Raw genomic sequence first — 26,208 nt, 5'->3', positions numbered from 1 at the left:
CAGAACAACCAACCACTGATTCTCTTGTACACCCAGAATATTAGTGTATAAAGGTATTCTGTGGGTAGAAATGGTTGAAAATGTATTTGTTCACAAAAAGTATGCAAAAATAATACAACAATATGTGGCATTGTGTTGTTGTTCTCTGTATTGGTGCATTGTGGGTAGGAGAGGCTGATCGAAGGTGTATTCCTTCCCAAAAGGTACATGAAAATACTATCACTGTGGCAGATTATGTTTCTTTTATATGATTAAGCTCTGTAATATTAGATTGTTGTACAAATTAAAGATGGAGGATTGATGACCTATACACCTAATCTCAACCCCCCCCCCTCCCAACAATGAAGATTTCTATTCTTGATCAAGTCAAACTTTGAAGTTATAATCATAATAATGGAGACCTGTATTTCTCTCAGATCTTAATAGACGACTGATTAATTGTCATAAAGTCCAGGGTTTCCTTAATTTCCTTGGTTTACCTGGTATTTCCATTCTTTTTTGGAAAAGAAATTGAATTGTTCGCTGGCAGCTTGCAGCTTTTATTGACAATGACAACGTCTTCTTGATTATTAATATAAAAGATGTGTGAATGAAGTTCTTGATTTTTAATAAAACATTGTGAGAGTAGCTAATTAATTGGTGTATACCTATAGTCATAGATTGATGGATTCGTTGGATTGATAAAGAATTTGAATGGAGCTAGCTTAGAATACATTTGCCGATTTTGTGTTGATCATATTAATTCTGATGAAATTTAATATCAAAGTCAACAGAGACTACGTATATATTATTTTAAGAAATGATAATTTTTTAAAATATCATAAGTGACATATTCCATTTTCATGTTATGGATGTGACGATTGGAAATTGAGCATTTGCGAGGGATGCTATCACATAATGTTCAAAAGGCATTAGTTTACATGGTAAATATTGTTACGCTATAAATTTAATTATCTGATTTATTGAGCCGTAATGTAGTCAATATATATTATTTTAAGAAATGATAATTTTTTAAAATATCATAAGTGACATATTCCATTTTCATGTTATGGATGTGACGATTGGAAATTGAGCATTTGCGAGGGATGCTATCACATAATGTTCAAAAGGCATTAGTTTACATGGTAAATATTGTTACGCTATAAATTTAATTATCTGATTTATTTAGCCGTAATGTAGTCAACATTGATCAACTTTCGTTGAATTGTTCTGTGCTCTTTGATTGGCTATGTTCAACCATCATTAAATTGTTCTGCGCTCTTTGATTGGCTATGTACAACTTCTATTAAATTGTTCTGTGCTTTTTGATTGGCTATGTTCAACTTTTATTTAATTGTTTACTGCTTTTTATACCTCCGCTCCGAAGGAGAGGGGGTATACTGTTTTACCCTTGTGTGTCTGTCTGTCTGTCCGTAACAAAAATTTCTGTCGCATTTATCTCAGCAAATATTTATCGCAGATGCTTGAAATTTTAACACAGTGTTTGTTAAGGCATGCCATATCGTGGGATATATTTTTGTACCAATCGGACGTCAACTTCCTGTTAAATGACGACTTTGCTTTTTTTTTAACCAAAATTTTCAAACAAATTTTCGTCAAAGATTTCTCAGCAACTGTTTATCGCAGATGCTTGAAATTTTTACACAGTGTTTGTTAAGGCATGCCATATCGTGGGATATATTTTTGTACCAATCGGACGTCATCTTCCTGTTAAATGAGTACTTTGTTTATTTTAGCCAAAATTTTCAAACAATTTTCCTCAAGGATTTCTCAGCAGCTATTTATCGCAGATGCTTGAAATTTTAACACACTATTTGTTTAGGCATGCCATATTGTGGGATATATTTCTGACCAATTGGATGCCAGCTTTCTGTTAAATGTTGACTTTGCTTATTTTGCATATTCACATCAGAGTGGGGGTATCACTAGTGAGCATTGGCTCACAGATATCTTGTTTGATTGGTTATGAAATTTGCTGTGTACTACATGAGTAAACTTTTTTTCCAGCAATGTCACAACAATTGATATCAATCCACAAATCCTTAAGTAAAGTTTGTGTACATAGGGCTTTTATTGACTAAAACTGCTTAATGAAAGAAAAAGTATTGAAATTAATAGATTAAAGCAATCAAATATCTATATGTGAATAATTCTGATTCTAAGGCACTATTTGATCAGAATAGGACATATTACATGTATATGAAAAATGTATCGATTCGCTTGATGAGAGAGAGAGAGAGAGAGAGAGAGAGAGAGAGAGAGAGAGAGAGAGAGAGAGAGAGGTGTTTATTGATTCCACTAGTACTGTTTCATTATAATTCCTTATAAATACAAAAAATATAGGAATTACTCTTGGAATTTACAAAGATTTGTGATTTAATATGTACATTAAACAGATTAAATATATAATTCAGCACATGAAAATAATGAGAGAGAGAGAGAGAGAGGAGAGAGAGAGGACTGTTCAAAATCAGAAGTTAGAAAATTAAAGCATGATAATACTATATGATTTAATTTGTGTTATATGTGACACTCCATATGATTGCCAGAGAGAGAGAGAGAGAGAGAGAGAGAGAGAGAGAGAGAGAGAGGTGTTAAACATGTTATTGAGTTCCCTTTCATGAACCAGCTTCCTTTCATTCAAATGATCCAGTTATACGTATGCGTTGATGAGTCGCATGAAGTAAAAGCATTGATTACAATGTTACACAGCTGAACAACGCAAGATGAAAGGTGAGATTCTCTGAAGTGTGAAAACATTGAACAAATGGCGGAGCCTGCAATCTATGGTTGAAGCTTTCTGTGTCATGTTTCTGTCGTGGCGTTATGGAAGACACTTATCATGGAGTCATGTGTCTCCATTACAACACTTCTCCCGTCCTTCTCTCTATCTTCTCTCTATCATATTTGCTACTACAGTGTTTAATAGTCAGTGACTGCCGTCTGTGTGTGTGTGTTAATTGTTATGATTTGAGTTTGAACATATTCTTACTATTGTATTTCAAAACATACAAAAGGTTAAGTCACACTAGTTCCGACAACTTACAAGACGTCATCATTATTAAATGTTATTTTCATGCATATTTACCTCAGCATTCTAATCAAAGACATGGCATCAATTTCCTCATTGACCTACTGTTTTTTTTCAATTTTTTTTTCTTTTTTGTGTAAGTTTGTGGAAATTAAATCATGAATATTTTTTTTCTTATTTTATGTATGAATATGCTCTCTTCTTCCTTAAGTTTTAATCAATAATACTAGTCAAAGCGACGGTGTGAGCAGGTTCCGTAGATTTAATTAGAATTAAAGATTTAGGGAATGCAGGCATTTCCACAAATTAAACTTTTGTTTTAATTGAAAGCTTAGATATTAAATGAGGATTTTTGTTTTACTTCAATTTTTAAACTTTAATAGTTTTTTTTTTTTACGGAGTGGTGATTCAGAACTTATTGTGACCTTTCAACCCTAAACTAGTGTTTTGTTTATCTGTTTTTTGTAAAGTCAACCTTAGAATATTAACATATTAAAAATCAACCTTTTTTTTCAATTGCCTTTATCCAGTTTCTAGCATGAGAAGTCAGTTTATAATGGATTTTTGTTTAAATGGGAAATGTCATTCGGGATGTTCAAACTACATGGAAGATGATCATATCTCGGGCATTAGAACTCGTAATCACTCGTAATCACCAAAGAATTCACACCTATTAGTGTTGTACAAGCATAGGAACAAACAACTTTTAATTGGAATCTATACACCTAAAAAGAAAAAAAAAAGGATAAACCTCTCTGTAAATGATGAACCATTGTCATTAAAGTTGGGTTTTAATGTCGATTATGACTCCGGGAAAATCGAAAAAAAAAAAACCAACCCTGATATAACGTGGACGAAAACCGAAAGCAACAGGTTACGTCGTCCGCTGACTAGGTCTCATAAAATAGTCGACATTTCCTTCGCAAGCAACATCAGAACGATGGGCTCAGGAGATGGCGTGTTTTATTGGTAAATCTCAACCCACTCGCGGTTGTCATTAAACTTTGGTGTGTCTAATACCTAGGAAACATTTGTAACTTATCTCCCCCCGTTTTATTGCAATGAGCTCTACGAAATTAGAACTATCGAGATCTGCACCTACCAATTTACTTTGGCTCCAGGGTCTGTGGTACTACTGTGACTGATAGAATGACTTTAAGGAATCTGATTACGTCTATAAAGGTTGTAAAAATTTTTCCCAATTTGACTTGACTCCCCAATTTTCTTCAGCATTGATATTGTAACCATATTATATTACAAAAATATTAAAATCTCATAACATATTATCAAGACAAATATGAGCTTTGATTTTTTTTCTTTTCATCTAGACAGTGAGTGCTAGCTTTTTCAGACAGATTGTCTGAGAAATTGAAATTATTTGAGACCAATATTTTATACAGAAGCTTTAAGATTGAAGTACAAAATGTATTGCAATCTGACTTCAGTTATTCTTGCAGCACACTAAATCCTGCAGCTCAAACAAGGATCATTTGATATGAATACTCAGTATATCCGTTTTCTTTGTTTTTTTAGATGATAAATTTGTTTTTTCTTTAGAACATCAGGATCATTATCAGGATTTTTATGAAATATAATAAGTAATTTCCAAGTCATTACGACGCGTCACTAAAAATCACTATAATCAGCATGCTATTAAAGTTCTTTTTTCATAATTTTTCTTTAAAAAACTTTGAGTTTTTGTTTCATTGGCCTACCTTAAAACTGGTGTTTGGCCTACATAAATGAATAAAAAAAAATTAGTTCATCTAGGAGTTAGTCCTTTAATTAACGGTTGTGAAGTTTGATGATTATAAAGAACAATTCCTGGAGTTTTATTACAAATTATAGTCCACAGCGCTGCGAGCTTTGCAGATTGAGATCAGTTTTTTAATCATTTGAAGTTTCCTTTGAGAGACGATATCTAGTGCTTTATGTACCCTACACTGTTGTTAACTTGACGAGGGGGGAATCTTGTACATGAAAAATTTCAAATGTCTCCAAAGAACTCTTTTTATACCAAGAAAACACGGTTGATATATTATACTAGGTCAGGAAAATGGGAGGAAAAAGGGAAAATTGCTTGCTCTTTAAAACAATTTTTTTTAAAGGCAAAAATCGTTGAATAAAAAAAGAACCCCAAATGCAATGTAATTAGGTAGTTAGTTAATGATTCTTATTTTTGTGTGTTATTTATTGCAGAAAAACAATGCACTTGCTATTCAGTGTGTTATTCAAAGATTAGTCTCTAGAATACATTTTTGATAACACTAGCCTAAGACTTCTCTAATTGGTTGGACTTCCAGACCCCCCCCCCCCCCAAAAAAAAAAAATATAAATGTGTGCATATATGTAAAAGTGTATATAGTATCTTGCCAAAAAAAAAAAATAATCTCATCCAAATTTTCTATTGTATAGAGACTCAGAGAGGTGTTGACCGAAAAAAAGAAATTATTTAATTCTGACAAACTAGAACCAGGAAGATTCTTATGCGATCATAATGAAGCAACTCTGGAAGATTTTGAGTTGCTATGCTGTAGTGAACTCCTGTGAGTTAGTATGCATGGTTCTGCAATATCTACGTGTCATCTAAGGGATGTGAAAGCATTAAGCCCTGAAGGAAATCTCTATCCCCCTGTCTTCCCCTCCCCCTCTGTTTTAAATCCTCTCCAGTCTGAATCTCTCAGCTTCTTATTCACAAGCCTTTGATGAATTTGCAGAGACATTTGAATTTAGTTGCCATGCCAACAGCCTGTCATCACTGGCTCCTTCCATAATCAATATTATGATAATTTGTGTAAAATCAGCCAGTCAATTTGAATCTGTGTTCATTTTCACACAGGCACCATAGCTTTACAGGTAAAAAAAAAATGCGAGCTTGTTCCATATTCTAAGGCCTTTTCATGCAGTGTGGAAGGCATGGTTCTTTTTACCCTTTTTTGGGGTAAATAGCAGAACCTGACTGCTGTGGATGATCGGGGAGAGGCTAGTTACCTGAAAAGAAGTCCCATGATTTTCTGGGGTTTTTTTTCATGACAGGAGAGTGCATGGAGTGAATCACAGAGAACTTTATTTAGGAAGGTAAGTAGATAATGCAGAATGGGGATCAATTATTCATTGGGTTTTACCAGTTTTAAAAGTGGGGATGAAATTGCAGATGATTCTTTTACTATCAGTTTGTGCAGCGATGCTTCATGCTGTTAAATGACTGGGAATTTTTTTTTTTATTTGAATCCTCAGTTGAGAGTTATCTTAGATGATCAATATCTTAAAAGCTCTGTTACCTAATGTCAAAGTTTAAAGCTCGTAAAACTGAGTAAACCAATTGGGGATAATAGATAATGTTTTATGAATTAGGAAAATAAAAAATGTATCTTCCTATAAATATAAATATGTGGCATTTATGCAAGTGACTTCTAGACTGTGTCGATGTCTGCTCGGATCAGAGATTTTTATGTAATATTGCATTGATTTCTCGTAGACATCAGAGGGAAGTGTCAACCTTTTAGAAATTATTAAGCATCATTATACAGTAGTATGATAAATTCCAATGGCCGGTAAATTAGAATTATAGACCGGAATATCTGATTTGCTTTTCCCAGTGAGTTCTATTGATTTGTCTTTCCTTTTCTTTTGTTTCTGAATTCTTTTAATCTTCTCTTTCTTGGATTAGAGATGCATGGAAATTATTTTTAAGGATTATTGTTTGCTACTTATAATATATGATTCCTTTCTGAAAAAATAAGACATGATATTTTTGATAGCTACATATATGCTTTTAAATTAATTTTGAATTATAAAGTATTAAAAGCAAAAAATTGTAAACAAGTTTTTTTTACTGCAAAAAATACCTGGGATTTTGAAGTGCATTACAGACTGGAAATTTCGCCATTAAGAGGGCTTGATGGTCATGGCCATTTTTAGACTAAATTGATCTCCTTTGGAAGAAAAGCTCTAAATAAAAATATTAGGAAAATTACCCAAATTTGAAAGGTAAAATATCTGGATTTGTTCTATACTAAATAATAGTTAGTTTAAAGCAAAACAAATAATATCTTTTTAGAAATTTTTTAGGTAGATCTGATGGTTAATTTGTTGACCTTTCAGCCTCCTGAAATAAAGGGAGATTAAAGTTTTAATCCTTTTGTCAATTTAAACCAACATAATAGCAGGAATTCCAATCTATTTTGCTGTGAGTGGTTTTAAACATAAGGGGCTGCAGAATACACTAACATCAGGAATATTAAGAAAAAAAATAAAATGATTCCGAGAAGAAAAGTGTGTATCAAAATGTCCATCACTTTAAAATATTGGTAACAAATGATCAGGCAAATAATTCTATTTGAGTCATTCTATGTAGAAGCATTCACTAATGTTCTGAGAAATGTGTGCTGTACAGATGCATAATAAAAAATATTATTCCCACACAAAGGTAAAAAATGACCTTTTAAAAAATTCTGTTGCGTATAGAAACAGGCCATTGTGTGCCACTTGGTCTTGGGGGAATTTCAAATAATTGGACAGAAGTATTAATTAAGAGACTGAAACAATTATTACCTGCGACAACCAAAGATCAACATTTGCTCAGCCGTTTGACAATGTAGCATGTTTTTTTTTTTGTGAGAATCAGTTCGAGACTAGAAATACAGATTTGTCACTGCGGTATGGCCCTGCGTCAGAGAATCAATATCGCTGTGTCGTCGTACATGATGTATTCCATTTTGATCCAACATATGATTTGAATAGTAATGTATCCAATGGAAATACAATATTACTTATGGGTTTTATTTAGGGAACAATTTTTTTTCTCACATAAATGTGAGTGTGCATGTTTGATCCCAATTTTGTCGCAAATTTTCACAGTTCACAATTAAGTCAATCGGCCATGATAAAAGTGACATGAGAGAGAACAAAGCATTTTTAAAAAAAAAATAATCATGACAAAATCCTTGACAATCGTGATTGCACAATGATTATGAATAGACGAGACATGCTGTTAATTGTGGTAGTTACTTCCCCTTGGCTGCTGATCAAAGCATGGTTGGATATTGATCGGCTATATGGAACAGTGGCAGATTAATTAACGTCCTTTGAGATAACCGCGACCGCCTTTAGCTAGGTTAGACACCATATTGATTCCATGAGATTCGAAACCTTGGAGCCCAAAAAATTAAGAATCAGGGAGGACTTCCTCGTATAAACTGGTTCATCATGGGACACACACATTGTAAACTGGTTCATTTTAAGACGTATATGTCGTAGACTGTCTGATTGGTTAGATAGAATTTACTCAGCCACCAGGGAATTTTTAATTTTGCTCTTAAGTTTGATATTCAACTGTACCATAATATAGTTACCCCCGACTTTCTGAGCTTTATTATTTGCAGATGATCAATATCAGATTATGTAATCTTTGAGTTTCAATTCAAAATCTTAGTTTATAAATCAGTTTTGAATGAACTTGTGAACTGGAAGTTTTACTTCAATGTGTTGTGATTTGGCCATATAGCTTACAGCTGTCACTTAACTATTTTTTTTGGTGTTTTTGTTTCTGCACTGATTTGAGAAATTTGAGAAATTTCCCAAGGGTTTGAATTTAAACCAATTTAAAATGATGAGTCTTAAAGTGCAGACAATCAATTATGCTGTTTGCTGGAGAAATTCAGAGGGATGAAAGATAGAGTAAAAACTAAAGTGATTGGGGTTCCAAATGAACATAAAAAGCTATGAAAACCCTCTACTTTTCAGCAGACCGTTTCTTATTTCACTAAATTGCACCACTGTGCCTGAGGTACAAGATACTGAAATGAATTGGCTATTGTCGCACAAGGTTCAAGTCTACAATACGTATTTGATATGAAATGAAATGTATTTTGCTGAAATAATGCCTGTTTCAGGTCATTTGTCAATCAAAATAAGACACCATGCCAAAAAGTTCACTTTGCTTCTCTGCATGTGACTGAGATACAAGATCCTGAAATGAATTGGCTGTTTTTTCACAAGGTTAAAGTCTATGATACCTATTTGGTATGAAAAAAAATCTATATGCTGAAAATTAATGCCCGTTTAAGGTCATTTGTAAATCAAAATGAGAAACCCATGCTCATGCATACCAAAAAATAATGATTAATTCCGGAAATTAGAAACTCTTAATCAAGGAAAAATACTAATCTAGGGCTTTTGGCACAATTAATGGCATTTAATTGCAGTGTTCTGCAAGACTTAGTTTTAGAAGCTTGCCTTGATTAAGTTTGTTTTAATGTTCAGCTAGTAGAATCATGGTACTGTAAAGATGCTAGATATTGTTAATAGATATTGGATATCTTTGAAATGGCAAACTTGTTGAGCATGCTCAAGAACCTGGCTTGATTAAATGAAAAAGATTTTTGATTTATTATTTTTCAGTCAAATTGGTGTTAAAAAGATTGGAATTCAAAAATTGATATCATTTCATCATTCTAGATATTGTAGTTTGGACTTGATATCCGATATTCAGATATTAATACACAATCAAATTATGGATATAGTCCTGCAAAAGAGTGAAATTTAACTCCATTAATCAAAAATTTTACTTTTGGGCCTGAACAGAGCTTGAGCTTTTGGAGATCTTTAGCATATCGGAGTAATGTTAGACATAACCATTAAAACTCATGGTAAATATATTGTAACTAAATTTATTTTTTGCAACAATGTTGTACTGCGCAAATGACCGTTTGCGGCAACAACAATTTTTGTGATATCAAGTTTATATTTAAGGTACCTCACTACACCTAGACTTATACTTTTTATGACACTACATCACAAGATGGCAATTTAAATGTTTTGTTGCATTGTTTATATCGTGCGATTGGGTTATATATATCGTCGTTAACTACTAAGCTCATGCATGCAGCGGTTTAAGTAGTGGGCTACTGGACCGCAGATCTTGAGTTCGAATCCGCCTAGAGGTTTTGTTTATGTGTACTGAATTAAATTTTCGAACAGTCATGTAATTTTTCATTCAAATTTGCACAATTTTTGCTTATTTGAATTAAATACTTCTTATCCATTATGATATCTATCATAATCAAGTAATTTTCTGCTCAGATTTGAGAAAATATTTCAAGGTGTAGTGAGCCACCTTAAAAATATGTCGTAATAAACAAATCAAAACATGAGTAAACTCATGGTTCTAACATATCAGTGAATATTTCTGACAGCAAGTTTTTTTTTTTTCAAAGTTTCCTTGCAAGTGAATAATAAAGGTGTATAAAAACTGAATCTGTGGAACTTCTTGTACATGTCTTCATGACTTAATAATCCCTATTTCCTAGAGTGTGCCCAAGCCATATCTAAGTAAGGTTTTGTGCTGCAGCACTGAATATTTTTACTGTATATGGCACAAAAATTTTTACTGTAGCACTTGAACACACAGTGAAAATACTTGACGTGGAAAATCCTGTATTTGTGTTTATAATAATAAATATCAACTAGCTTGTTTTTTCAAGAACGTCATGGAAAAACCAAGATTACAAAATACATCGGAGGAACTATTAAAAGACCCAATTAAAAGAGGTGCTGTGGGCAATTGTCATTTCAGTATAGAATATTAAATGCACAGGAATCCCTATAATAACGTTATTACCATTATTTCAAGAAAGGAAACGTTCATGCGATTTAAAAAATGGTCATCAAAATGCTTTGAATCTACGTCATCCTAATAAAATACAGCAATCATCTTTAAATACGTAGCCTGGGGCTCTCCTCAGAAAGGCAGAAAGAGAAAGTGAAAAATAAAATCCAATATATTTGTGAACAAAATCCATAAAAAAAATTCTTCCACAAAAGTCTAATTAAATGTAGATTACCGAAGAACCTTAAGAAGAGCCTTTGCAATCAATAGTCTGAGATTTATGTACTGGTCGGGTTTCCGATCATTTAACAAGGCCCAAAGATCTAGTGGCAGGCCTGATGCCCAATTCATTGAAGTTTTAAGCCCTTTTTTGAATAATTAAACCCATTCAACTGTAGACCGATTTGCATATATGACAAGGCATCTGAAATAATTCCAGCTAGGAAGATCCCAAATCCGATTATTGTTTTTCCCGCAGACTTTTTTCCTTAGACTTGAAATCAATATTTAAAAAAAAAAATATGCTAAACAAAAATTTTGTGATGTGCTAGGGCTTCAAGCACACTTTTATCATCCTGTGCTGCCATTGTCTCTGGGCCTACAGCTTTAAAGTTGAACATAAAATCACTCTGCATGACTCTTTCTACTGTATTTTTAAGCGTGAACCTCATTGTCAGACTATCGCAGTAACGGTATTTGATGACAGCAGGGTAATTAGTCGACGAATCATTTATCACAATCTCAGCGATTCTGGGTGTAAATGTTGATAAATTTAAAAAAAATTAAAAAAAAAACAAACAAAAAACCACTATGAAATTCAAGGCCTACCATGATGAAGAAGATTATCAGAAATGATTTATTGAATAAATTGAAGTCTCCCGATTTCTGTGTTAGATTAGATAGGCAAAAATTAAGAGTGAACTGGAAAAAAATACCGTATATCCTTTTTTTTTGCATGTCACAAAATTTGCGAAAATGGGGAAAATATAAAGCATTTTTAATATGCGTCACTCAGTTTTTGTGATTTAAAATGTTTCTTATAGAAAACAATGCAAGAAATAATTTGTGTGTATTCAATATTGTGCGATTTAACAGAGATCGCGAAAAAAGCGAAAATTAGATCATCGCGAGAATTACCGGATATACAGTTTTGGTGAAAAATACATACACGTTAATGTATGTATTTTACTTCTTTGTCTCAAAGCAAATTGGGTTATTTTGCTAAGATAGAATTATTTAGGCAACTTAAAACTATGATGTATGTGATAAAGACAAATGTCAATTGTTTCATTTACGTCATTTAATTATCTACCAAGTAAAATTTCGGTAAAGAACATTAATTTGCCCTGCAGTACCACAGTTATCATGAAGGGGTCTATTATTTGAGAAATTTCGTAAAAATTTAAGGTTTATAATGAAGTTCATTATGTACAGTCTAAAAAAAATGTCATGAATTTCAATGCTGTTGATTTATTAATGATTCTAAACGTCATGCATGTATGAAAATTTGTTTATTATTCTTTTCTTTGGCTAACATTATGTTAGTTTCATAATATGTATTTCCCTTAACAATTGAAGACAATTTTCTCTTTGAATTCCTTCAAAGTGATAATGAAGAAACATTATATATCATCAGTCCAATGGAAATATATCAGTATAAATATATACAAGTTCTAGCTGCATGTATATATCCATATTTCACTGTATTTTCACTGTGATGTGGACAAAAAGTACATTATATGACGTGAGGCACTTAGACAGCATTAATCTCAATATTCCTACAATGTCACAGAGGAAGTGGCAAAATTATCAGTCGGTGCATATATCACTCGATTTACACCGCAGCACTGTGGACAAATTGCAAGAGCCTGCATTATATGATAGGAAATCTCATAGACAGCATTAAGGTACTTCACTACACCGAGACTTATACTTTTTAAGTCACTACGTCACAAGATGGCGATTTAAATGTTTTGTTAAACTGTTTGTATCAATCGATTCAGATGTATATCGTCATAGCTCAGTGGTTAATGTATCAGGCTTGTGAACCGCAGGTCATGAGTTCGAATCCACCTGGGGCTTTTGTTTATGTTTACTGAATGAAATTTTTGAAAATACCATTTTTTATCTAAAATTGCACATTTTTTCGCCTATTTGATATATATACTTCTTATCCATCATGCTTTCTATCATAATCAAGTAATTTTCTGCTGATTTGAAAAACTATTTCCAGGTGTAGTGAGGCACCTTAATCTCAATATTCCTTTTAAAGTGAGAAGGTGGAAACAATTTATAAATTGCAAGTTGGCATATATATATATGTAAGTTTTGTCTATCCACAAATCAGTGTATTTTCACTGCAATAATGTTGCAGTATTCAGTCTTGATCAGGCAGCGTTATTTCATATAGAGCCACATAGACACTATAAATCTTGATTGTTCCTTCAAAGTAAGAAAGTGCGTAAAAAGAATTTAAAAATTGTCAGATGGCATATATAAATGTGAGTTCTGTCTATATCCACATTTCATTCTGTGGTTCACTGCAGTGTGGACAAATGACAGCATTATTTGATTGAGGGTCGCGTATATGACAGCATTTATCTTGGTATTCCTTTACTTGATAACAGGAGTTCTGAACGTCCAAATTTCACTGTATCTCCAGTGCATTGTGTATTGATAAGAGGTGATATGATGGCAGGTCAGGATAAAGGGATTCTGTATATCCAAACTTCACTGTATTTTCACTGCAATGTGCATGGACAAAAAAAATGCAACATATTTATCATATGGAAGGTCATACTGACAGTATTAATCATAATTTTTACGGTGTCGGTTTTCTCTTTGACAGAACCCGGTCAGTCTGCGGGTGTCAGATGACAGATACATCGTGCTGAGCTTCGTCCTCTGTGGCTGTATCGCCGGGATCCTGCTCGCCTCCGTCATCATTTTCCTGATCCGGAGGAACTCCAGATCCAAACAAAAACTGGCTCAGCTCTCGTCCGGACCAACAGGAGAAGGAAATGAACCATCTCAGGATTATCAGGTAAACAAAAACACTACCCCCCTCATAACCCCTCCCCCAAACCCTCCCCCCTTCCCCCACCCCCTTAAAAAAATAGATATGGTATAATGAAATTGAACAGGTATTTGAATTATCAATTAAATGTTCAACAAAAAATAATTAAAAAGATTTGAAATTGCACAGATAATTGAGTGACATCATCACAAAATTACTGATTAGATACGACCTCATATATCACCTAGCTCACTAGATAATAAAGTTGATTGAAGTTTTCTTTCATCAGACTGGTAGATTTGCTACTATCATCATCAAATCCAGTATATAAATATCACATTATCTGAGTTCCTTATCATATGTTAGTTGTCTATTTTTTCTAACCATATCTCATAGATCTGATATTGACATTACACAGTAGATACTAATAAGATATTTACATGACTTGTCTGCTCTCTGCTAAATAATGTACTAACCTGAACCTATGTAAATATTTATTACTAGATATTAACTTATTTCCTATCTGGTAGAGGTATTTTTACTGTAGATTATTTTTCTGTTCAGTATTTTTTAGAAATATATCAGCTATTTTCAAAACTAATATCTGCAAGGAACTTGTAATAACCATTGCCATTATCTCTACCAAATATGGTTAACATTGATTACATGTAAAAAATATGCTAGACATTTATTTCATGTAAATCATCTGTTCGTTATGAAGAAGAAATCGGACATCAGACGTCCGGTTGATCAGACATTGACTCGTGGACACAGCACTGATTTATTTCTCCAATGGAGACAGTGCAAAGTGTATTTATCAATATTCACCCTGCAGATTAATGGAACTTGTCCAAGGTTCAGCGCATACATTTAACAGCAACAAAAAATCCATCTCGTTACCGTGGGGATTTCCTGGCTAAATTGGTAAATATTGGTGACAAGATTGGATCTGACTGAAGCCCGGGTTTCCCAAGTCCTCGGCCATGATGGATGTGTCTGTCCCCTCCATTAGATTTGGGAGAGAAGGGGGGAAAATACCAGCAGATTTATTGGGATCAATTGGTCATAACCCCATAATGCAATAGTGGACGGCAGAGAGAGAGAGAGAGAGAGAGAGAGAGAGAGAGAGAGAGAGAGAGAGAGAGAGAGAGAGAGAGAGGCTTGCTGTTTCATAAGTTAGGATCAGACACGATATCTCAACTTAAATTTATAAGGTTCAAAGAAGCCAAGGATTTATATGTCTATAAACTTTAAGATAGTTTTTACATGTTTCATATATATCTATAAGTATGTGTTTGTTACTTTTGAATAAAAAAATCTTGTGTACAATTCCTGACTAATCTTGGGCCCTTAACCATATTAGAATCATTCAAAAGGGAATATGATGCCTCGGTTAGAATAAATCATTAATACGGAATCAGGACATGGAAGGATCTTTGATTTTTGCCTGACTGTCTCATAATCTTGTATAGACTTAATAAACTATATTGCTCCTGATGTATTTTAATCATTTATGTGAGACCCTCAGAAATCTGATATGAATGGGGCATTGATCATGAATAAGGCTACTAACAGTCTGACATACCCTCAGAAAAAAAGAGTGTGCATGCAGATATTCTCCATTCAAATTAAAAAAAAGATACTGGGGAGAAGTCATTATTCCTGGAATATGAGGACAAAAATGTATCTCCACCACCAGAGGCAAATCTCTAATGATTATATTCCTAGAATGGAAATGGTAAAAGTTCAAGATGAAATGAATAATTTGGTGTTCCCTGTATCGCATTAAAAGAATATATAGCTAGTTCTCTTCTGAGATGTGACAATTAGAAATGAAGTAGTCAAATGGGGATGGAGACCCAATAAAACTGGTGTAGCCTGGGCAGCTACAGTAATAGCATTTCAACTATTGGAGACATTGAACTTTATTTGAACAAAGGCTTTATTCTTGTTCTGTCTTATTGGAAAAGATCTGCATGCATGGGAACTTAATTAATTGGAAACTGATTGAAAATCTTACTTTTAGATTTTCAGTCTTTTATTCTTTTTTTTCTGTAATCTTTGAAATTTTTCCCTGTATATCTTGTACGTTTTCCAATTCCATTCTAGAAATATAATCATTAGAAATTTGCCAAGAGTGAGAAACTGGTCTTTTTATGTAATGCAATAGAAAAGGTGAAGTTCGATCTAGCTGCCATTTTTTAGAAATGTCTGAAAAAGAACTAAAATGTGACCTTTTTCCAAACCTTCAGTTGACTGAATGTCAGAGCCTCATCCTTTGAGTATTTGTAGGGTTGCATGAACATGTAGAATAAAGCAGGGGTCTTTTTTCTATATAACAGGACCTCTGTCGACAGCGGATGCAGGGGAAAACTACGGAAAAACCGGAACCCCTTCACGCTGCCTCCAGGATCGGAAGTGTGTCGGGAGAACAGGTTCGAAGCCCATCCAGCCGGAGCAGTACCTCCTCATGGTAATTTTATACAAACCACTGTAAATGTATTACATTTGGCTGTGTATTCTTTTTGACGTTTTTGGCGGAATGCGGCTTCCGCTAATTCAAGTACATCGCTAAATGAAATGCATATATGTATAAGAATAGTCACATTCAGGAATACACTAATTTAAATCCACGCCAACTTGTTAAAAAAGTGTCTTCCGCCAAATATCGTACACGCAAAATATAATATGTTTACAGTATGTTCTACATACTGTAAATCAAATTTTATTTGTGTGCAAGAAAATTTTGCAAAGTTTGTGAGATCTTTGTCATATTCAATGCGAATATTTTACATTTTACACCATTCTGCTCTATCTGCTTAAAAGAGCAGAAAAGTAATTGTGAGTTGAAATGTTTTTACAGTATAGTAAAATATGGGTTGAAATGTTTTTACAGTATAGTAAAATATGGGTTGAAATGTTTTTACAGTGTAGTAAAACGTGGGTTGAAATGTTTTTACAATATCGTAAAAAATTGGGTCGAAATGTTTTTTACAGTATATGAAAATGTGGGTTGAAATGTTTTTACAGTATAGTAAAATGTGGGTATAATTTGTACAGCTTTGTTAGATTTCAAAGCCGTTAGTCATACTTAAAAGAATTCAAGAAATTACACAAATTGAAATGATTTCACAGTAGGGTTGTGTTTTCTCTAGTGCAATGAACCTTCTGTGTTAACTAGGTTATACATCTTCTACAAGACAAGTTAATGTTATATTGATCTTGACTCATATTGACACCCTAAATATGGGAGGAAAACTACAGATTATGTATTGCCTACTTATGGTTAAAATACAACTTCTGGCTAGACAAATAGGTGTGAAAATGACGGAAATGTTGCTGAAAGTTTCTGAAATGATGGATCTAGGTAATGACAGAATTCTTAGATATTCAGAGCTATATACATGCAGTGAGTCATGTGTATATGGGGAAACACAATTTCTTCAGTCAAGTGTCAGCTATATTAGTCTTTCCCTAAATGGGCTTTCTGAATGGGGTCCAAACCATTCAGCAGAGTTGCTACAATGCTGTGTTCCTGACACATTGATTAAAGCCTGTATATCTCCCTCTTCAATCTCTGATCCCATATAGCTATGTGCATGGTGGCAGCCATTTTTTTTTTCGCTCTCCGACTGTAAATTGGCGAGCTGCTTTGCGTTTTCGGTTCGAGATAATGGATAAGTGCTGTCTCAGCATTTAATGGGGATTTTGCATCCGTCTCCCTCATTAGTATCAGCGGCGTAATTAAACCACCAGCGTTAACGGGATTCCCCATAAAAGGAAGATTCCAGCACCAATTAACGCCCGGCGATTTCGGCCCTATTTGTCATCAGGGGGATGTAGAAGGCTCCGCCACTGCTTTGTGATGACAAATCTTTTCTCTTTATTTACTCCCATCTTTGAGCTTTAATTCAGTTTTACTGCTTCAAATCTGTCCATTTTTCCTTTTTTTTCTCTCTCTCTGTAGATCGGATTGCTTATATGACTGAGATTGACAAAATGACTGCTCCCTAGGGAGGCATCCTTATTGTCTACAGAAAGAGATTTCAGATGTCTGCACATATATATATATATATATATATATATATATATATATATATATATATATATATATATATATATATATATATATATATATTTCACTCAGTTCAAGTTAATGCTCATTATCTTATTTTGGCAGACAAGTGCTAGTCTCCATGGAATAAAGTTTTAATATTTTTTCTATTTTGAATAATTTGAACAATATCGGTTAAATTTGTTTACCTGTTTTCTTTAACTCTATATGCATTAATTGTGACCACCCCTGCGTGCAATTTTTATTCTAGATATCCAATTTTTTCTCAATTATTTCCTTTATTCCTTCATTTCTTAAATCACACAATATAAAACATGCTGATATATATATTGTTGTTATGTTTGCTATAAAATTCTGTTCAATTTTTGCAAAACTCTAAGTAAGCAACAGTCTATTATATAACAATGCACTGTTATGCAGAATATCGAACCCGATATTTAAAAAATTGGAATGTAAAAAATTAATTTTCTCGAAAATATGTCAACCAGACGCTACAAAAGTGTAAACTTGATCTGTAGTTTAACATTTTGAAGCTGTTCAGCAAATTTCATATTATTCCTCAAACGCATAAAGAAAAAAGGTGTGGAAAACTGAAGTGGGACAGACAGACGGACGGACAGACAGACGGATGGACAGACGGACTGACAGACACAGAGGAAAGCTATAGTCCCCTCCGGTGAAAACCGGTAGGGGACTAAAAAAAGTCTTGCATGTGGTTAAAGAAAATATTCATTATTTTCAGAGAGATGTGTTTTATGGTCATTACTTAAATAGTGAATGTTTTTCGCCAACATCTCCTGAATATTTTATTAGGTAATGAAGTGCCCTAAGCATCAGCACATTTTCAAGTGACAAACATCATTAATGATATAGTAAATCATTAATTAGTCGAACAATAACATGATAGCGATTTCAAATTTAATAGTGTTAGGTACTGTTCAGTTTCTTGCTTTCAAATTCAATTTGAGATGAAGTTTTGTCAAAGAAAACTTTTTCCGGTTCATCAATCTATGTGAAATTTTTTTCCTAATTTTCTAGGTGCTCCGTGGCAAAAGTATCAAAATTAAGATTGATTTTCATGCTATTATTTTTTCCAAAAAAAATATGGCTAGTAAGAATATTGATTCTTTTCATACAATCTAATTTTCTACCACTTGGTGAGAATTTGACAATCTGTCCTCGTAAATGACAATCAGTTGTGTGAACTTGGAATGTATATGCCACGCAGATTGATACGCTGTTACGACAAGTCTTTTTCATGATGTATACCAGTCAACTGATATCACCTTCGGTCTTCCATCATTTTAAATTGCACTTCAAAGTGCAAAGAGTTTGAATAATAATTTTTTTTTAATTTTTTTTTAGATATAATGAAAAGCTGTATATCTGGGTTTGTTTTTGTATTTAGTTGTTTTTGGATAGATTTTTACCAAATTTAATTTTTGGCCAATTCAGTAGGCCTGATATATAGGTTATGGTGAAAGATCTGATTTAGGCCCTTTGAACTTTACTTTTATGGCAGAGAAAAACTTGGAGTATTCTGGTGCTTATAATTTTTCAATGTCGCAACCAAAAAAAAAGGGGTTTGTTGGGGCCCATTTATATAAGTGTAGCCTTCAGAACTTTGTACTACACAAAAGAGTAAAAAATACAGGTTGTGCTAGCAAGTTAAGCTTGATTGTTCAACAATGCAGGATTCGATCTTGCTGCAGTGAGTGAGGTTGAGGGCCATACAAGCTTACTTTTGTCCTCAGTCTCACTTTTCCACCATATGTTGCTTTTACAAAAGTAAGACTGAGATCAAATTCGAACTTGTCTCTAAGTTTTATGACCCAAGGGCCAGGTACATAGTAATTAATTAGCTAATTAGAGTGCTCAGATTGCACAGATTGATTAATCAATATTTCACTTCCTATTTTTTCAGGAGTGAGGAACCTGTCACCTCTAATATGGACATCTCAACTGGTCACATAGTACTGGTAAGTATGTCAAGTTAAGGTCATAGTGAAAAAAGGCACCGGGGGGGGGGGGGGGGGGGGTGTGTTATAAATGGTTAAACAATTTTTTTTCTTGCATTGGGAGTTTTCAGCATATGAAAGTCTATTCCTTTTAACTTTGTTATATCTTTTCAACATTCAGAACCAAATTCATAAGATCTTTGGGAGTTGTCTACTAAATAATCTTTTCCATATGGATTTTTGAAATTTCTTCAATGCATTCGAACAGTATGGATAAAGGCTTTTTGAGTTTCCTAGGGAGATTTTCTCATCTTCAGATCTTGTGTAATTTCTCAAATCTGTAAGAAAATTAGAAGCAGTCTGACCAAAGCTCTGGGAATTTCCTTCAATCGTTAAGACTAACAGAATTGTATCGACAAAAGCTTTCACCTTTATTGATTGTTTTAGTCATACATGGAGGACCACCTAAAGAACAAGGATCGTCTAGACAGGGAGTGGGAGGGTCTATGTACCTACGAAGCCGACCCGTCCAACACAGACATAGCCAATGACGCCGCCAATATACGCAAGAACCGCTACAGTGACACTGTTCCTTGTAAGTATATACTGTTAATTCCTTTTTAAACGCGAGGAATTAATATCCGCTGAATTCGGGAGAGGCACATCTGGTGGATTTTAAAATCTCGCTGTTATTTTACTGACAGATGTAAACTAAAGAAACTATGATAAAAATCTGGTGTTTGCGATTTCATATTCTCGCAATTTGATGCAGAACGGTTGATTCGTGGAATTGAGTTCTCGCGAAATATAAGGAATCTACAGTATTCAAATTTATTGTCACCATGCAGCATACAAGTTTTCTCAAGTGAATTTAGGTCAAAATGTCTCCTTCAAGTTTTCACACAATAAGGTCATAATGTGTTCTATAAGTTCTATTAGTATTCAAAGATAACGTAGTGTTTACTATGTGATCATATTTCAAGGTCACAATATGTAAATATTCACAAGTAAAGGACAAAAAGTGTCCCCCTAGGTGTTCACAGTGAAGGCCATATTGTATTTTACAGTTGTCACAATTCAAGGTCTTCACAGTATTCTGCAGGTGTTCACAGTGAAGGCCATATTTTCTTTACCAAGTGTCACATTTCAAGGTCACAATGTGTCCTGTAAATGTCCCCAGGTGAAGGCCATAATGTGTCCTGTAAGCGTTTGCCAAGGTCAAGGTTAGAGTTCATCACCTAATGATGTGAATTCACATGAAACATCATTTGAAATGTGCTGAGGTCATTTTGGATTTTTTTAATTAAGAATGGCCGTTTATATCCGAACATTAAGTAAATTAACATAGTTATAATAAGGGAGTCGTCCGGATTGGAAATTTCTTAACCTCTGGATCACCAAGGTTCTCAGCAGAATGAGACTGGATCAGCCGATGATAGCAAATCACGGGAGATCTTTATTCAAGGGTGATTAAGTGCAGGTTGTCTGGATAGAGTGGGACGACAGAATCGACATGTAAACAGATTGGAATCAAAGAACTGATAGTCATCACTGCAGTGCCTGGCAATAAATCAAAGACTGTCATGAAACTCTATATCATATTCCGCATTTAGGGACACGAAGGGACAAGACCAGAAATGAAGTTTGTGTTGAAACCTATCTGCAGAGTGGGATTAATGGCGGGGTCCCCCGCCATTGTGATTTGTATAAAGCTTGCTGGAAACCCGAGAAAGGAATGATTACTCGGTACAATGATAGAATGGCTGCCGTTACACGAACCGACTCTCCAGAGCTGACAGATTATGTTGACATATGGAGAGATATGCTGCACTTGTGCGGATACTGTTGCAAGATCTCCCAATCCTATAAGTTGCCTGAATACAATCAGTGATAATATTTGTCGCCGTGTGTCGTAATGGACGGAGATTGTGCCAAGGTTTTATGTGAATGAAGTCGCGACAAGTAGAATCGTTCCGAGCTTTTTACGTTGTTGATTCAGCTATCGGTGTACAAGCTGACAATTAATTTTCAGAGCTGAGTGCTTGCTTGCTCTGCTATAATACCTAAGAGAGGATGTTGCCAGATAGAGGCAGATATGATGGAAGTGAGTCAATACTCACATCAGAAATCCCCATTCCTTAAAGAGATGCTTGCTTGCATGGTAAATTCACATCATTGATAAGGACATTTTTTATCAATTCCATTTTCGCAATGATCGACGGATAAAAAAGTACTTGTACCTTTATATAAGCTGACTCAAAATATTTTAATTAACACTGTGCATGATCACTCCTTTTTAAAAAAAAAAAAAAGAATATTCATTTTTTTTTTTTATGAACAATTAATTTGATATATTTGATCAATAAGATGGTTCCAAATTAAATTGATCACTTTGAACAAATTTTTGAGTGCCGTAAATTGCAACATTTCAACACGTACAGCACTGTAGCTCCAAGGTTGTCCATCCCAATTTTTTAAGAGCGGGAGCAACAGATCAGCAGCGAAATTTTAGGTAGATCTGATGGTTATAAATTTGTTGACCATCCAGCCTCCTAAAGGCATGGGGAAAGGGGATGTTGAGCTTTCTGCCAATCAACTAGTGTGATTGTAAGAATAGACACCTTCAGAATTGGCTTTTATTTGGTGTCAGGTTTCAATGTAGACAACTCCATTATTATCGGAGTTGTGTCCGCCCGGCTTGACAATAAATCATCATTGTTACACAGTGATCCCTCACACAGCTTGTCAAAGACTGTCAGCTTCTTTGCTTTATTCCTTGTTAGACTCAATGAATGGATTTGGCTTTTGGGTTCACTTCTCCGCTTATTGATGTACATGAGGATTTCTATGCTCACTGTCAATATTTCCTTTTATAATGGCTTGCTGGACAGTTCTGAAAATGTGTTGGGATTAATGAATTGTGTGAGAGAGGTATTGTAATGATTTGGTATTGGTCACTCTTTCTTTCTAGTTGAGTACAGTAAAACACGGTTATAACGAAGTGCCAGGGACGGGCGATTTTGATTGGTTATAAGCGTAATTCGTTATATCCGTCAAGTTTACAACAAATAATATAGTCACGGGGAATGAAAATCACCTTGCTGTAAGTGTCAATTCGTTATAGGGGTGTTTTCTATAAAAGTGTTTTACTGTAGTGTGAAAAATGTACCAGCTAGCTTACTTATATAACGGTATTCTATGAGTATTATAATTATACCTATGTAATGTTGATCATGGAAAGTGTTTCTCAAGATCAGAAACTAAATTCTATTCTCAGTTCAGCAACATAAACCAAATGAATGTGTAAAACTTGCAATTGATTATTTGATGATTCCTTGTTTTTGTAATATATTGGCAACAAAATTGTAGCTTAGGTTATCATTCTTAAGATTGATAAATTATATATTCATATAAATGATAAAAAGATTACCAGACTTTGGAAAGTAATGATTAATAATGTCCTAAAAACCATGCTTACAATTTGCTTATCATGATTTAAGGGGGTTGATCAAGTCTTGGTTATTTTAACACCATATTAATCTCCTTAAGATGAAGAGCTTTGTATAAAAATTTACAAGAACAGTCAAATTTTTAATTTTTGCTTTTATATTTGTTTTTTTTTTCTTGACTAAATTAAAATTGATTGTAAAAAAAATATCAATTTTGAAATTTAAAGGGGAATTGGAAAAAAAATTGGGTTATTTGTTACACACCCAGCCATTTAGTTACACAATGCTGGTACACTGTATTGCATTTTATTGAGTATTCTGACAGAAGCTTGGAACCAGCTAACCCTGTCACTGTCACTTCAACACAGCGGTGATTAAAAAAAAACCAGAAAGAAAATCGACAAGTATAAAATTGCGGAGTCAAATCGCGTGCTCACGAGTGGATGCTCCCATTCTGACAGGCGATATTAACACAACCGTTCACAGTCGCGAGAGCTGATCCCAGGCGATGATTATTTTGTCAGACAAAATTGAAATTGGTCTTGTCATGCACGATAGCCCGCCAGTCTCTCCTCCAATGTTATTTCCCCGGCAAAAGGAGTCGCACAATGGAAGGCTTCGTGGAAACTGTTAGATGTTATTGCTCTCCGGCTGCTTCATCATTTTCCTTCGTCTTTTTGTCCATAAGAAATCAATAGTTTTTACTTTAGTGAGTAATTACTGCATTTGATGTGCATCTCAGGAATTAAAGGTTTATATTTTTTTTCATACAGAAGCAAGTTTTCTGGCATGTAATTTGAGATTTTTTTTCGTTTTTGAAAAGCTTTCAGAGTAACGAGAAACTAAATTAATCAAATCTTCTTTTCCTCTAAGCTACATTATATTGTAAACATGTCAGACACACATCAGCTGGAAATATTAATTCTCTTTTTGAGCTCTGAACATGATTGGTTTAGACCATAAGTTATGCAGTTATGCTTCAAAATTGTATTTTAGTAATAGGTAGGTTTCTGAATTTTATCATATATTAGAATTGTTGAAGAGGAAAATTTATTTCTTCAAGGAAAATTGTCTTTCTGAAACCTACACTATATATGTCTGTCATTCTGTCTGTCTTTCCACATTTCACTTCCAAAATATAACCCCTCTCTCTTTCTCTCTCATTTTTTTCCCCGTTTTTGAAAAAGCGTTTAGAGTAAAGAGAAACGAAATTAATCAAATCTTCTTTTCCTCTAAGCAACATTATATGGTATATGGTATACATGTCAGAGACACATCCAAAATATTACATGCATTACAATAACAGTTACCATATTTTCTTTTCTTAAGTTGCAGTTGATAAACACAAATTTCTGTTTTTTAAAATCAATTCTAAAAATTCTTTTGATATTCATTATTTCTAAACAGAAGTAAATAACTCACTGAAGAAGCTATAAAATTCTAATACTTTTCTGAATGTTTGATGCGTCTCTCCATTAATTCATGTAATATAATTTAACTCTTATTTTTTTTTTTATAGATGATCACTCCCGGGTGATTCTATCCACCAATTGTAACGCCTCTAGCTCAGACTACATCAATGCAAGCACAATCGTAAGTATAAATGTACCATGGTCTAGCATAGTCATAGTTGGAGAGTCAGGGTTCAAATCCTAATCAAATATTATTAATTAGTAAAATTATGTGATTTACAGATTAATTTGAATAAATAAAAGAAGAGTTTAAAACTTACAAAGGAAAAATAATATTCATCTGATTTTTTTCAATCCAGCTGCTATATTTAGACACAGATTTGGGGTCATAGTTCAAATTCTAGCCATAAATTTAATATTTAATGTTGAATTATATTATTCAATTCTTAAAACTTTAAAGAGAAGATTTTATATACATCTTGAGGGGACTGGATGGTCAGGATCGAGCAAAAGTTTTAAGATTTGTTAATTAAGCTATAAAAAATGATTTAGTAAAGAAAAAAAACCCATTTTTTTTACTTTTTAAATTGGGAAGTTTTCTATGTATAATATGATAGAGCTCTTCTTATAAAAAAGATCAATACAGTCTAAAAATGGCCAGAAAAAAAATTGCCAGCTCTTTTTTTCTGCAATACTTGCTTGATGTCCTCAATTGGGGTTAAATCTTTTTTTCCACTGCATGGTCATCAGAAAAAGGGTCTCGTGTTTTATGAGCTAGTTTATCAATTGCTCTGTCGTTTGACAGCATGTTTCTCGCGCTGAAGCTGATTGAACAGAAAGGGGAAAGCTAGAATAATAACGCGTGGTAAATCTGGAATAAATGACAGCAGTATAAGGATTATTGATCGTAGGAACGTACATTACTGGCAAAATGGCCGTCTTAACCAGTCATATTTCAGATAATCGCACAAGATGTCAGAGCTGGTGCATTAATTGAACAATAAGAAAGTCAGCTAGGTCAGTGTTTGGAGTGGGTGAGGTGATTTTGATCACAGACTCGTCAACAGCCTACCGTACCAAACTAAAGGCGAAAATTATCATGGCTAATTATCACACAACTTGTCAAGGAATCGCCTCTGATTAAGAAGTGATATGTATGGTAGTCGGATTGTTATAGGAGAAAATTTTAAAGTTGCATTCAGAGAGAGGAGGGAATCATATGGGAAATTATCATGGTAAATTTTCACAGAAAATGCCCCAAAATCACCACAAATGATTTATTTAAAGTGATGTATATATGGCAGTCAAGTTATAGAAGAATACATGTAATTCTTAGTTCATTCATAGAGAGAGAGAGAAGAGGAAATTATGGGAATTATCTTTAAATTTTTACTCAAAATGCCAAGAAATCACCCCTGATTTAAAAGTGATATATATGGCAGTCAACTTGTTATATGAGAAATTCTAGTAATTCAAGGGGGGGGGGGGAATTAAGGGAATCGAAATGACACGTCAGCTAGCAACTTCTACAATATCATTGGCCGATGTGTGATGTTTAGCACAGGGTCTATTGGAGAAATCAAGAAACTGCTTTGTGATATTGGTGTGTGCAGAATCAAGTGAGGGATATTCTGGGTTTTGAAATTAGCAGCTAGTGG

General features: G+C 33.9%; 1 protein-coding gene across 2 annotated transcripts in view; it reads left to right on the top strand.

Annotated features, from left to right (window-relative positions):
* Positions 1-26,208, top strand: part of LOC105342881 (receptor-type tyrosine-protein phosphatase N2) — an 85,138-nt gene that overhangs the window by 46,804 nt on the left and 12,126 nt on the right. Inside the window, exons 11-16 of one of the 2 annotated variants that reach the window (XM_034454427.2) lie at positions 6,068-6,109; positions 13,489-13,683; positions 15,999-16,129; positions 19,656-19,710; positions 20,137-20,284; positions 24,658-24,731. In XM_034454427.2, coding sequence (XP_034310318.2) covers positions 6,068-6,109; positions 13,489-13,683; positions 15,999-16,129; positions 19,656-19,710; positions 20,137-20,284; positions 24,658-24,731 — 645 coding nt within the window. The remainder of the gene's footprint in view (positions 1-6,067; positions 6,110-13,488; positions 13,684-15,998; positions 16,130-19,655; positions 19,711-20,136; positions 20,285-24,657; positions 24,732-26,208) is intronic. The other variant, XM_011449966.4, reaches the window with a different exon arrangement.

Source organism: Magallana gigas, chromosome 10 (genome assembly GCF_963853765.1).
Source record: "Magallana gigas chromosome 10, xbMagGiga1.1, whole genome shotgun sequence".
NCBI classification, from domain to species: domain Eukaryota; kingdom Metazoa; phylum Mollusca; class Bivalvia; order Ostreida; family Ostreidae; genus Magallana; species Magallana gigas.
Note: the sequence above shows the minus strand (reverse complement) of the source record. Positions and strands in the feature narration are given on the sequence as shown.